Below are 14,684 nucleotides of genomic sequence, written 5' to 3'. Positions count from 1 at the left end.
AGCAGGAAATGATATTATATTCACTGACATTTGGTAGCATGTTTTTCAGCTAGGGGTAGAAAAAATAAAGTCTGTGACTTACTGCATTAATTCTCTCCACAGGAACTGCTGAATGTATAACAGAAATTCAAAAGTGGTGTACATTTCAGTAAACATAGGCAAAGTTATGAAAAATTATATCTTGCACCAATTTACATAGAATTTTCCAAACGGAACAAAATAATTAAAAACATGATCCCCGTCACTGAATAATGGTTTTATAAGTCATGTGGGGATTACTGATGAAGTGATTGTTTGAAAAAGTAGGTTTAGAGAAGGAAATGAGTAAAAGAGCAGGAGATAAGAACAGTAGTAGGATGAAATATTCATGGGCCACACCCAGATGAGTGCAGCTGTGTCTGTAGTGCTACATACCACATGTTCAGCTGTTCTCTGTGCTGCACAGGAGCAGCGCGGGGGGGGGGCGCACGCATGACTCCTGGATATCCAGGGATCAAAAAACCTGTGCATAAAAAAAAAAAAAAAAAAAAAAGCAGAGTGGCACACACAGGGCGCACACCACTCAAAACTGGAACCTGGAAAGCTGGAGCCATGCTCCAACTACCAGCCAGGCTCCAAGCATGATCGCTACTGCTGCAGCCCCAGGAGGTCCCCAGGTAAGGCTGCTGGGGCCAACACAGTGCTGGTCCCAGCCTCCCTTACCTCACCCAGGGTGACCAGCTGCACAACTGGCACCAGAGGGCACATGGCACAGGCATTCCCTGGGGACCAACTAGCAGCCGCACAAAGTGTGCCACTGCTAGTTGTCCCCAGGGAACCAAGTATCCACACTTGTGTGGATGCAGCCATGGAGTCTAAAGCTAGAAGCTGCTGAAGTCATCTAGTCTGACCTACTGTATAGGCAAACATGCATGTCATTCTCAGTATTGGCTGCATTTAATCAGCTTCATAGTTGGTTTCTGTTACTGATCACATAATACTTTTAACAGCAGTTTAAAAATAGACAATACATTTAATGCTGTTTCCTTGTATGAGAATGCAAGATAAAGGTCCCCTCCCCCCACCCCCATGTGGGTTGGGAGGAGCCGGGGGACTTTTTATTGTATTCAAGTAAATACAGTACTTTAAGATTTAGGAAACTGATCTCTTGGAAATTTCCAGGTGTACATGTTACTAGTTGGTGCTATATTCTGTTCCTCAAAACAAATACTGTATAACCATATTACAGTCACTACTAGTATGTAGGCATTTTTTTGTCTAGTTAACTCTTGGTACATTACAAAAGGTCCAGATTCACTACCCTCCTAATAATAAAGCTTTTCCTCACATCTAACTTGATCTAACTGAGAACAGTCTAGCTCCATCCTCTTGGGAACCACCCTTCAGGTAGTTGATGGTTGCTATTAAGTCCCCCCTCAGTCTTTTCTTCCAACTAAATAAGCCCAGGTCCCTCAGCCTCTCCTCAAGCCATGTGCCCCAGCACCCTAACTGCTTTCATTACTTTCTGTTGGACTCTCTTCAACTGGTCTACATCCTTTAGAGCAGAGGGGCAAAACTAAACACAGTACTCCAGATGTGGCCTCATCGGTGCCAAAACAAGGGAAACAATCACTTTCCTAGATCTGCTGGCAATGGTTCTACTAATGCAGGCCAGTATGCTGTCAGCCTTCTTGGCAACAAGGGCACAGTTGACTCATATTCAGCTAATTGTCCACTGTAACCCCCAGGTCCTTTTCTAAAAAGCTCCTGCTTAGCCAGTCAGTCCCCAGCCCGTACAAGTCCATGCAACTGTTCCGTCCAAAGTGCAAGACTTTGCACTTCTCCTTACTGAACTTCATGAGATTTATTTAGGTCCAATCCTCCAATTTGTCAAGGTCTTTCTCAATCCTAGCCCTACCTTTCAGCATATCTACTATTCTAGCATCTGACTGTCTTCACAAAAAGACAGTAGCATTACTTTGCAAATATAGGAGTTCAACATGCCCAATAAGGATATGGCACTCACAGGTGTGCAATGAAAAAAAACTTCTAATGATCAATCAGTCTTTTGCTCTATCAATGTCACACAGCAATTATGCATTTGCATGGCACTATTGTGGAAATGCAGGAATTGCAAAAACAAAGAGATTATTTGCTATTTGTGCATTTTGGGACTAGCCCACCAACTGCTGAACAATCATTTGTTTGTCAGTAGCCTGTTTCATTGTGGATTAGCAGTGACCAAGCAGCCATCTCTTGTGAGACTGTATGCACATCACATAATGGAGGGTTGTGGCAAAATTCAGACCTAGGTTAAATGCTTTTTAAAGAGAGAGTGAAATTTGAATATGAAGTGGAGAAAAGCCTAATGCACACCCTAAGAAAGTCATCTAGGTTAAATCTGGTGCCTTAACTTTCAGTTGTTTTAATATGCTACCCACATCCAACTGGCTTCTGCATACCTCCATATTATCACATTAATACTCTAACAGTACTGCTCACTATATCTGAAATGTTTTTTGCCTGCTTTGAAGAAAGACAGCTGCAGTTTTAATACGTTTATTAAAAGCTAGTATATTAAAGTTAATATTTTATTAACTACGGAAGTAAAAATGTTCACCTATTAACTATTAGGTAGTTTTTAGCCATTAACTAGGGCAGTAGTTTCAAGCCATTTAGCCTCTACCCCCTCCCCACTTCTGAAACTATGGGAATGTTTTAGAGAGCAAAACATTCCAGGGTCTAACACAGGGCTGTCCAATTTATGAGCATTTGGGGGCTGAACACCCCACAGGCTGTACCAGCAGGGGCCATACCACAGCAAGCCACGGGTCCCCTGGGCTGCGCATCATTTGGACACCATGCCAGCTGCAGAGTGCCTAGATTGATGCTCATCCATTGCATCTTATGCCATGCCTGTACAGCCCCAGCCTCACTCTACACTTCGCACACTACACTGTGTGCAGTGGGGTGGAAACAGTGAGTGGGAGCAGGTGGGGGTGAGCCTGGGAACTGCATCTTAACCCTTCATGAGTCGCACATGGCCTGCAGGCCACCAGTTGGACAGCCCTCACCTAACAGGTTGAACAAACAGAACTATCTAATCCAGAGCATACATAACACAGTTGTACAGATACACTGGCACTTGCTTCAGAAGTGAATCAGCTAGATTGGCACTAAGAACAGCCATGGTAATACAATGGGATTTGGTTATCCATCCATAAAGGTAGTTGTAATGGATCTGGGGAAACTGAGCTCATAAGTTTCTTGCTGCTCTGTAAATTCTTTGTGGAAAGGGAAATAATTACAGAAACTTGCTGTGAAAATCCATAATTATCATGGAAAAGCTACATAGCATATTTTATATTGACTATTTAGAGAGACTGTCAGCTTTAGTCAGTGTTTTAATAATGCATCTGCAGAAAAACCTTATGTTGACAGACAAATAAAAAAGTCTTCTCCTCCCCATCCTGCTTCTCCCCCCCCCCCCCCCCCCCCCAAAAAAAAACCCCAGCGCTTTACTGAAAAAGCACATCAGTTTGACTCAGCTCTCCAATGTCTGTATTGATTGAATGCTTCACCAGGGGTTTTTGATGCTTTTATGTAATAGCGGATTAAATCGCTATTAGATAAAGTGCCACAAAGCCCCACCGAAGTATGCAAACTACACAGGTGCTGTGCAAGCCAGGTCAAACCGATTCAGTGCCTCTTCTGGACGTGCGCTGCACTCAGCACGGGGGCGCACCAAGCTGACAGTAAAGTGCTGTTTTGTTTTGTTTTCTTCCATGTCTGTAAGCAGCCTTATATTACCACAACTAAAATAGCTGAGAACAACTTCCTTAGGTTTTCAGTTTATTTTGAACCTGAAATACTGTCAAATATACAATACACTAGTTCCCTAGAGATACTTAGTTTTGTCTGTTTGCTTGTTGTTACAGAGAAAGAATCATGATTGTTAAGCCATAAACAAGCATAGGTTAGTTACAAAAATGTAGTACTTGGAATTATTATTTTTTTGTTTAAATTAACTCCCTTTAATGTTGAAAACGGTTTCTTTATCAACAATTACTACCTTTCTTTTAACCTCTTTTTGGGAAAGGTATAAGAAAGAATGAATTTGAAGCTGCCCCTCAGTAAAACATGTCCTCCTCAGTTTGACTTTACCTAAATATAGTTAACAATTAATTCCTCCTGCCATTAAATGTATAAAGCAAGCAGTCAGGCTGCCTTTATTATATGAGCAACTTTTGGTGCTGTTGACAGGAACAAGCCTGGAATGTCTGGTAACAAACAATACCTTAATTGGGTTTACTAACTACTCTCGCTGCAACAGGAATGCTGCTAGTCCACACATATAGCATTCTCCAGGGATCAGTCCTGTCACCTGTCCTCAAGGTGTATGCAAAAAATCACTATAAAAGATGAGGCAGTTGTAGGTTCCAAAGTCATCATCGTGCTATTACTGCGTTCATCTCATTTTTCTTTTAACACAGGTTATGCTGTCTCCTTATTCCTCAAGAACAGTATCTGAATGAAAGCAAGTGCGTGCAACTCAGATAAGGCAGAAATATTTGACTACAGAAAGTACTTGGAGGAATGGGCTGAGCAATAGGTACCTGTTGTCAGAATTGTTCACAGCCCTGGGTCACATTCATCTTCTCAGGTTTTCATGCAGCAGTGGTTGGCTGTAGTATCATCATCTCAGACTAGGCCATAGGTAACTCAGCCTCCAGCCTACAGGCCAGATGCAGTCCACACAGCCATCTCATTTGGCCTGTGGAGATCCCCAAAGGTCCAGAAATTTGGCAGCAGGGAAGTGATGGCCAATAATAAAACCACTCTCCCCACTGCCAAATTCCCAAGTCCCATGTGTGCCTGCTTCCCCTGTGAGACCAGTCCATGCCCCCTCCCCACCTCTTCTGAATTGGCCACGCCGCCTTCCCCCAAATGGCCCGGGCCACAGCTCCTTCTCCCGTAGGGCCAGATCAAGCTCCTTTCCCTGGATCAGAACCACCAATGATCCAGCCCACAGAGGGACTGCCCATCTAGCCCACCAGACAAAAAAGGTTGGGCATCACTGGACTAGGCCATTGGGCTGCAGCTATACACCTCAGAGACAACAATAATGCCTTACTGTCTCCAGGCTACAATTACTGCATGAGGTTACCCTTGAAGTTCACCTGGAAACTCTACTGAGTCAAGTGCCTGGTGTAAAAAGACAGACAAGGTTCCTTGGGTGAAAAGAGGCAGAATTAAAATACACATTATTTGATTTTCTGTAGGAACTTGCTTTTTCACTTCCAAAAGAAATTCAAGTGATAATCCTTACACATCCAAACAGTTTAGAATAGTGGTGCCCAACCTTTTTGCGTGGTGGCCTGACAGGCAGTGCCTGGTCCCTCTATGGGCCAGATCCAATCAGTGGTCCCAGTGCGGCACCCAGTGGTCCCAGTCTGGCATGTAAAATAGACACCGTCCAGCCATGCAGAGGGGAGGCCAGCCACAACATGGCCCCGCAGGGGAAAGGAGATTGACCTGGCCTCACACAGGGGAAGGGGCATGGTCCGATCTCAACAAGGCCCCGTGGAGTGGGGATAAGGGGATGTTGACTGGCCGCTATCCAGGGAAGGGAGAGGGGGCATGAACCAGCCCACAGAGGAGAGAGGCTTATGTGGAGCTTGGGATTTGGGAACTTGGCAGTGGGGGGAGGGTGGCTGTATTAATGGCCAAATTTCTAGACCCGTGGGCCAGATGAAATGGCTTTGCCGGCTGCATTTGGCCCACAGGCCAGAGGTTGGGCACCCCTGGTCTAGAATGTGGGTGAGACAGGTCATTTCCAAACTATATTCTGCTGCACCAGGTATAATAAGCTGGGAGGTTCCTGGTTTCTTCCTGGAGTTGAGTACAAGACTTCTGCCAGAACTCTGTATTTGTAACTCAAATTCAGCCTAAATTTGCCCTCCTCTAGTAATATTCCAAGACACAATAACAAAATGACATGGTTTGCAGGTTCCCCCCATCAATTTTCTTATTTCAGACTGACATAATGGTTGTTTACATCACTGTATATAGCATGGAGTAATTCCTTCATTTTGTTCACCAAGGTATTTCTATGTAAAACTAGAACTTTCCAGAACAATTAAAATATTTTCATCATTTAGATAGAATATGCAACACCTTAGCAATTAGTTTATCTGAAGAATATTCATCATGTACTGTAGTACTTCAGTTTCCTTTTATGCTGCTCTGAGGACTGACCAAGATGTTTCAGAAGCTTAAATTGACAGACTCAAAGCATCACTACATGGATTAAAAAGAAAATGACTAGCAAACCAGCAGCTAACAAACAACGTAAGTTGAAACTGAAGCATTTAAACATACAAACCTTCAGGTATACACAAAACAAAGGAAATAGGGGTGCACCGATTGAGATTTTGGGGGCCAATACCGATAGCCGATCTTTAAAAGAGGCATATCAGCCAATACCAATCCGATTTCCAATACAGCTGCCTCCAGCTGGTAAGTTAGGTGTAGTGGAAAGGGTATGTGGGGGGGCAGATGAACACCCCCACCGTGGAGGGGGGGGGGGGGGGGGGGCCCCCCCTGCCGCTGCTTGTCCCCTGCCCCGCCAAGAGGGCACAGGGGAGTGTGCATCTCCTGGATCTGCATGGGGCAGGCTACAACCAGGGATATGCAGGGCTCTTCTCAGTGGGAGCTGGGCTCAGAGTAGATGCTGGTGGTGCGGGGACGTTCCTGCATCCACCACTATTTCACTGCCACTGCACTCCCAGCGCCACCACCACCAGCCACCCAACGCAGCCCCAGCTCAATGGCCCGCCTCCACCCACACGCCGGGGAAGAGCTGAGGCTGTGGTTGGCAGCAGCAGTTAAAAAAAAAAAAAAAGGTGGATGCAACATTCTCCCAGCGCCGCTGGTGCCCATTCTGAGCCCAGCCCCCACCAAGAAGAGCCCCATGCAGATCCGGGGAGCACATGACCCCCTATGCCCTCCCAGGTTGCTTGCAGCAGCAGGAGGCCTTCCCCGCCCTCCGCAGTGCCTGCCCCCTCCCTCACCACGGGCTGGGGGGGGATCCCCCCCCCACTGGACTAACCAGCTGAAGACAGCTCTCCACACTGCCAGCTGTGCTCCTCTCTGCTTGAGTGCTGCACTGTGGCACTTTTATCAGGCCAACATCCCACACAGCCAATTTTCTTTATATCAGTACCGATCCAATATAGGACCGATGTATCGGTGCACCTCAAAGGAAAATAAGGGATAAACGCACGTTTTTTAAAAAAATAGATGGCTTGCTAACTAGAGTTAGAAATCCAGAAGAGCAAATTGTTTCCTGTAGAAAGGAAAAAGGGCTTTAAAAATTGTAGGATGCGTGTTTAATACACATACAAATAAAGCAAAAAATTCAAAAGTTCATTCATTATATGAATGAACAATCCCTTAGAAAGATGAAACCTCATTAACCAGAACTGTATGGAAAATGGACACCCTGACCCTTTAGGGATTATAAACAAAAATGTTCAGGTCCAGCAGACATAGAGGGTGTCTTTTCCCAGTTTTTGAATGCTGCATTTTTTTCATGTGTGCATACGTTCCTACATCGCTGCAGGGTATTGTGCGAGATGACCCCTGAGGTCCACCACATCCTATGATTATGCATTTTGCTTTTCTTTTCTAAATCTGGAAAGGAATTTGCAGCATGCAAGTCAGGCAGAAGGTTGGGCAGGGCACCTTAGACACTTACTGGTTCAGAGAAGCATGAGTTTTCATACACAACCTACTACTATAATAGAGGAGGTCCAGCTGGTCAATGCATCCCAGGGTGCTGAGGCTCAGCACATGGCTGCCTGGGCAGTGGCCCACCTCAGCAACAAGCTGGAGCTGGCGTGTATAGGGGCCATTCACATCCTGTCCTTATTGTTGGTGACCTGCTGCCAGAGTAGCTGGGACAGGTGGTGGTCATTCAGACTGACAGATCAAACCTCATTCCTGTTTAGCTAAATTTTACTTTTGCAGCTTAAAACAGAGAGACTCTCTGACTGCCCCTACCTCCCCACCCATGGACATGCAATTCCCAAGTGACTTCAGTATTATAATGGAAGTATATCAACTTAGAACCTGCACCCCCCCCAGATAGACAGTCAGATAAAACACCAGCCTTTAAGAACTATATTTTACATCAAAAAGCTCCAGTATGGACAGGGTATTATAACCATATCCTCTCTCTAGATAAGAACTGTGGCACAATTTAAAACAGAATTAAGGCAAAACTGTTTTCAGATGCATTTCCAGAGCTTGCATGAAAATCAGCAAGAACTATAAACCATTTGGGTAAAGACAGAGTTGTACCTAATAACTCATACCTATTGGGAATATCAGACAAATCAAATCCCTTCAGCTTCTCTTATTACTGGAACGCTAGATGTAGCTATTTAATAAGCCAAAACAAACAAACAAACAAACAACAAAACAAATATTTCCCTATGTACCATTTGGTAATTAGAAGGTAAATCATTCATTAGTAATAAAAAACAGTAGCTTGAAGTATTACAGGACATTAACTCCACTGCAGGTTCTTTTATCACAAAAAGTATATGCATCTCATTGTGAACCAAGATGCCTATAATGCATCACCAAGACATGCTTAATTTTTGTCCTCCCCTGAAAAACTATCATCTGTAAAATAAAAAAAAAAGGACCAGCAACAGAAAGTGTTAATAAGTCAATTAGTTTTCTTCTTCATACTGTAAGTAAAGATATAATATACTATGCTATCAGTTAAATACTGGTACAAATACTTATTGAAAGTGAAAACAAGGAAAAGGAATTACAGTGTCTTTAAATAAAATAGACATGAGCTGGAAATGTACACAAAAAGTAAATTAAAAATTAAAATTTGTATGTAGAAGTCTGAAGTTTTTTTGAGAGCCATAAAGAACACAATACTGTATAGCCAAGTCATAAAACTACCATGCAAAATGGCAACAGGGATGGTTCTAAACAGTATACTTGAAAATAAGGATAATTCATACATTTTGTTTTACAGCATAATTTTAACTTCATATTTCCCTGCCACTCTCCCCTTAAAAAATCTCAAATTTCATTTCTTACGACATACTCCCCTATCCTCTTCCAAAACTGATAAAAAAACTCTTTATCCACATAAAATAAACTTGCTAGGCCTCAATCATTTAAAGAGCTCTTTAGTTTTAGTTCTACATCTTTAAGGGAAAAATATGCTTTTTCACTGTCCACTTTTGCTAATGATTTGACAAAGAATGCTTTTCACTGAACTACAATATTTCTTTTAATTTTTAGCCTGGAAGAGTTGTGACTCTTGTTGAAGATCCTGAGGTACAGTACACTGCCTTATAAACAGTTTTTATAGCACATAGCATATTTTACTGGATTCCACTTGTTTGATACATCATTATGAAACATCATCAGATGAATATTTTATCTTTAAAATGTAAATAAATTTTTTTTTGCTGTCAAAGCATGTTCTCAGACTCCCCATCAGTCTCAGAATTGCAACTATGGATTTCAGTGGATACATTTTATGCAGTCTGTAACTAAGCAATTAGAAAGTATATAAGCTTTATTATTTCAATAAAGGAAGAGTTCTAAGTATGCTTCTGAACAGTCAAGTTAACGACCCTGTTTAAGTAAATTTGTAGCACCTGGCAGCTATTACTAATATTGGCTGATGTTTTGATAAAACTTGCTTCCACAAAATAAAACTTGGCATGTATCAAGACTAAATCCTAATAAAACAAGACATACCCTTGCTTAATTTTGATACCAATATGAAATGTAATCCCTCAGCTATAATTCTTATCATTTTGTTTTCTACTGAACCCTGAATGTGAATGAAAATTCTTCTTTAGAAAAAGGTGTAAGGACCTGATTCTGTTACTCTTACTCATCTCGAGTAAGAGTATTTGCAGATGGAAGTACTACTCAAGGCATGGAAAGAGTGACAGAAACAGAACGAAGCCTTACATTTGTGACTTTGTAAGTCAGAAAAGTTACAGGTTTTGTACATAACAATGGGGGGGTGGCAGAGGGAGAAGAGAAACACTTTTTCTTAAATTTTACTCTCATGTCCAGCTTTGCCAGATGGTGACAATACAGCATAGATTCTCTATTACAGCCTGGTCCTACAGCTCTTTCCTACATTAATTGTTCCATTGTAAGATTCCCAGCTGAAGACCTCATGCGAGCTAAGGCAATGCTTTTAAAAATGTATACTGCATGTGGTCCTAAGGGATTCAGTCCATATACCAATTAGTATGCAGTTCCTACAAAAGACTGATAAGCAATACTATGTTGTGTTAAGCACTGTGACCCTCAGTAGAAAGTGACTGTGAAGACCACATGCTACTTAGTTCTGAAACTAATCTCAAGAGTCTTGCAGGCATTGTGTTTTCCCACTCTTCTTTTAAAACAGTAGCATTGCTTGATTACAAGGTGAGGTACTAAGCCAGAGTTATGGAAACAAGACAAAACTAAAATTTATTACAATTAGTACAACTCTTCAGTCATGTGACTGTTTTTAAACTGCATTGTGTTGAATTTTGCCTTTCTTGTTGAATTTTTAGCTTCTTAGTACCCAGCCTCCCACCTGACTAGACCCCACCACTCCAGTTCAGCAAGATCACTTTAAATTGTAGTTCTAGTCTCCTTAGCATTTGCTGCACCAACTTTAATTCAACCAGAAACTTGATTATAGTTAAATTTAAACCAAAGTAGCTTGCAGATAGTACTACAAGATGAAGTGGTAGATTCTGTGAATATTGCCTTAAAAAAAAAAAAAAAAAAAACCAAACCCCCCCCCAAAAAACACCAGATGTCCATTTTCTAGTGCAGAGGTCACCAGGTGGATCCCAGAGCCTCTTCAAGTCGATCTTGGGCTGGGGGGAGGGGGCCTAAGCATATGCGTGCGTGCGCATGTGCATCCCCCCCTGCCCCCCAGCCCAGCAGGTCAGTCAGTGGGGGAGGGAAGGGGTGGAGGTCTGGGGGGCACATGCAGTGGGGCTCACGGTGCAAAGCCCAGCCTGCAGCTGCAGTCACCTCCACTACACACAGATTGGGGGGGACATGCCCCCCCCCAATGCAGGGAGCACCAGCAGGGAGTGTGAGCAAGCCCTGCACAGCCTGGGTGGGGTGGGGTGGGGTAGGGAACGGAACTGCAAGTGGCTTATCCCCGGGGGGGGTACCTGCCCCCAGATCTGCACATGGGGGCAGGGACAATGCTGGGCTCTTCCCAGCTGGGCTGCACTCAGGCCAGGTGACTGCAGCGGTGGCACTGGGAGCAGGGCCATGCTGGCGGGAACAGTCGAACACAGCCTTTCCCTTTTCCCAAGGACATGGGGGCTGGTGGGCTGCTGCTGTGGGCTGTAAAGCTGCCTGTGGGCTGCCTGGGTGTTCCTGCCGGACCTGGCCCATACTGCGCTGGGAGTAGGGACGCCCCCCCATGGCCCCACAGCCACCCAGCCTGAGCACAGCCCAGCTAGAAGGAGCCCAGCACTGCCCTGGCCCTGGCCCTGGCCCCACATACAGATCTGGGGGCATGCGCCCCCCTGGGCTGCATGCCCCTCCCTCCCCACACCCCCCGGATGAGCCACTCATGGCTCTGTCACCTGCCTCACCCCAGCTGTGCAGGCCTTGTCACTCCCTCACCACTGTTGGGGGGTGGGGGCAGAAATCAAGTCCCCAGTGGTGAGGGAGTGGGGTAGGGCTGGGGCCTTGATGTGCACCCCACCTCCCATGGGCCTATCCTCTCCCCCCTCCCCCCTCCCCCCAGACTTTCCTGTTGGGGGGGGGGGGGTGGAAGAAGGTGTAGATCTTCAGTTCCTCTTAAATTCCAAAAGTGATCTCTAACCTAAAAAGGTTGGAAACCACTGTTCTACAGGGTTCCAAAACCCTTTAAAAACAAGCAGGATCCCATGTTATAACTAGTCTGAAGGATCATTGTTTGAAGACTGACAGGTATTTCACTACCAAGGCCAAAGCAATTTTCTGTAAATCATCTAGAACTGCTCCACAAATTGTCAGGGGTCTGTAGACCAGTTTTAGAGCCATTTTTAGTCTATCAAAAGATATGTGAATAATCCATGTTCTTGCATTTGAGTTGAACAGGAAACCGTTCTCCAACACTAATATTTTAACTTTTCCCATTCACTTCAGGAGGAAAGAGAGACAGTTTGAAATTAAATTAAAGAGATACTCATTCAAATTCCAGTAGCTACCTTTCCCCACAGTAACCAACAGCTTAGTGGTTAGGGTGCTCTCCTGGGACATGGAAAAGCACAATTTAAGTTCCTCCTCTGTCTGATTCAAACCAAGGTCTCAGCTCTTGATTTCATACTTCTGGAGAATGCTCTAGCCACTGAGCAATGGCGGGGGGGGGGGGGGGGGAAGCTGCTCTCTCTGTCTGGTTTTGATGAGAATATTTCTCTCTCAAGAACTATTATGAACAGTTTTGATAGATCTGCATTTTATGACAAAAAGGTATCAGAAAATTCCTGACCAGCTATTGCTTAGATTTTTCTGCATCAACTACATAAACATTCTGATTTTCAGCAGAAGCAGATCAGAAGAGCTTCCTTAATTTGGAAGGGAGAAAAAAATGTTTCAATATAGTTTGCAAACATTCCTCTGACCTAACAGCCTTACCCAACCTAAATTTGCTTATGGTTGCTAAACCATCAAAGCTTTGTGAACCTCAAACTATGAGATTGCAAAGGAGAATTTCCCTTTTGGCTCCCAACTACCACAGTGAAAAGTTTAGGGTCTGTACAACTGCCACAAACCATTTGGCTCCAGGGGAGGACACAGAATTTTCCAGATATCTGGACAGAGAGGAATAAAAACAGAAATTATCATTATGACACAAAATCTGCGGTATGATCACATTTTGAATGCTGCAGTTCTGATGCCCCAACCTCAAAAAGGATATATAGAATTAGGAAAGGTACAAAGATAAAGGCAACAAGAATGATCAGGGGCATGATGAGAATATGGGGAATGAGGAGCGACTAAACATGCTAAGACTTTTTAGCTTAGAAAGATGACTTGGGGCAAATAGGATGGAGGTCTATTCAATAAGGATTTACTATCTCTCTCAATACTAGAGTTGGGGGACAATTATGAAATCAGCAGGTAGCAGATTTAACAAGCAAGGACGTCCTTTTTCATAGAAGGTATAAGTAAACTGTGACGTTACTGTCGCATGATGTAGAGGTTGGGAATTTAACCAGGGTCAAAAGAGGACTACACTGATTTAACCTATCCCTGGGTAAATCTGTAAATGGTTAGGTGTGAACCCTCCAATTAGAAATTCCTAGGTTTCCTTCCTGAACAGTGTATGTAGGGGAACAGACACAGGGGAGGAGAGAGGAGTGGATATGCCGTACAGAAATAATCTTTCCCTTAGCACCTACATTCCACCACTGCAAGATACAGGATCCTGGACTAGATGGACCTGTTGTCTCATGCAGCATGGTATCTCTTATCCTCACATTCAAGGGAGGAAAGATTTTTAATCAAGATGTGCGAGATTGGTTAATTGTGGGGGAAAAAAAACTATGACAAGCAAAATACCGCTACACCAAAATCACTAAGTCCCAGAGCAGTACTCAGCTCAGTGAACAGATGGGGTACATCAGACAAAACGTTTCACAAAAATTAAAGAGAGTTAACATGCAAAGGGAGAAAAAAGTAAAATTCAGTATTAAGTCACATTATATCAGACAAGCAGTCTAGGAAGGGAAGACAGTGGTAAATACCTCAAAAATAACTGAAATCCCAGGATATTTGAATGAGGTAGTTGGACTGAAGATTATTTCTTCTATTCTACTCAGGAGCTATAGACCTGGGGTTACCTAAGTCCAAGTGAACTTTGGGAGGAAGAACCTGGTATGAGTAACAGTGTTTGAAGATGCAGGAAGTTTATTTTAAAAGACCCCTATAATCCACTGGTGAAGGATACTGGGGGGGAAGCATTTTTTATTTTGCACATTAGCAATTGCTACCGGCTAAAGGTTAACTTTGTGTGTAATTGGGTTCAAATGTACAGGACCCTGGGCACTCCAGAAACAGTTCGTCAAAACAGACCTCATGCTTGGTATAACAGTGCATAGTCACCCTAGTTTGAATGACTCTTTAATAGGCCTGTGCAAATAGGGAAGTATTCTATTTGTTTTCAGCCGATTCAGAGGACAGTGATTCGATTTGGTGATTCGAATCGCTCTCCCCATTCGATTTGGCCAAATCAGAAGCGGAGATTCGGCACTGATTTGGAGATTCAGATTGGTCAGGGAGTGGCAGGCACAGCTGGGCAGCTGCAAGTTCTCCCATGGTTGCTCCAGCTGTGCCTGCCTCTCCCCGGGTGGGGGGAGCTGTAGGAGAAGCCCCCATGGGTGTCCTGCCCATCCCCATCCCCCGCCCAAACCCAGCCTCCCGGCACTTAAAATACAATTTTAAAAAAGCCCCGCACTCCCCAGCTGCAGCAGCAGCTGCATGGGGCTCTGGAGTCTCCTGGCAGAGACCCCCCCACGCAGTCCCTGCTCCCCAATCACACACCCCCACCACCCAGCCCAGCCACCCGGCAATTAAACAAACAAACAAACAAACATGCCCCACACTCACCAGCTACAGGAGCGGGGATCAGGGCCTCTGGGCACTTC

The 14,684-nt window shown here is 44.1% G+C and overlaps 2 protein-coding genes across 7 annotated transcripts in view; one reads left to right on the top strand and one right to left on the bottom strand.

Annotated features, from left to right (window-relative positions):
* ASB3 (ankyrin repeat and SOCS box containing 3) overlaps nucleotides 1-14,684 on the bottom strand; it is a 109,488-nt gene that overhangs the window by 73,564 nt on the left and 21,240 nt on the right. The window lies entirely within an intron of this gene.
* CHAC2 (ChaC cation transport regulator homolog 2) overlaps nucleotides 1,980-14,684 on the top strand; it is a 16,814-nt gene continuing 4,109 nt past the window's right edge. Inside the window, exons 1-3 of the mRNA XM_025201588.1 lie at nucleotides 1,980-2,007; nucleotides 6,308-6,330; nucleotides 9,313-9,348. Coding sequence (XP_025057373.1) covers nucleotides 1,980-2,007; nucleotides 6,308-6,330; nucleotides 9,313-9,348 — 87 coding nt within the window. The remainder of the gene's footprint in view (nucleotides 2,008-6,307; nucleotides 6,331-9,312; nucleotides 9,349-14,684) is intronic.

The sequence above is a fragment of the Alligator sinensis genome, unplaced genomic scaffold (genome assembly GCF_000455745.1).
Source record: "Alligator sinensis unplaced genomic scaffold, ASM45574v1 scaffold432_1, whole genome shotgun sequence".
Lineage (NCBI taxonomy): Eukaryota > Metazoa > Chordata > Crocodylia > Alligatoridae > Alligator > Alligator sinensis.
The sequence above is the reverse complement of the archived record's forward strand: the minus strand, read 5'-3'. Positions and strand labels throughout refer to the sequence as shown.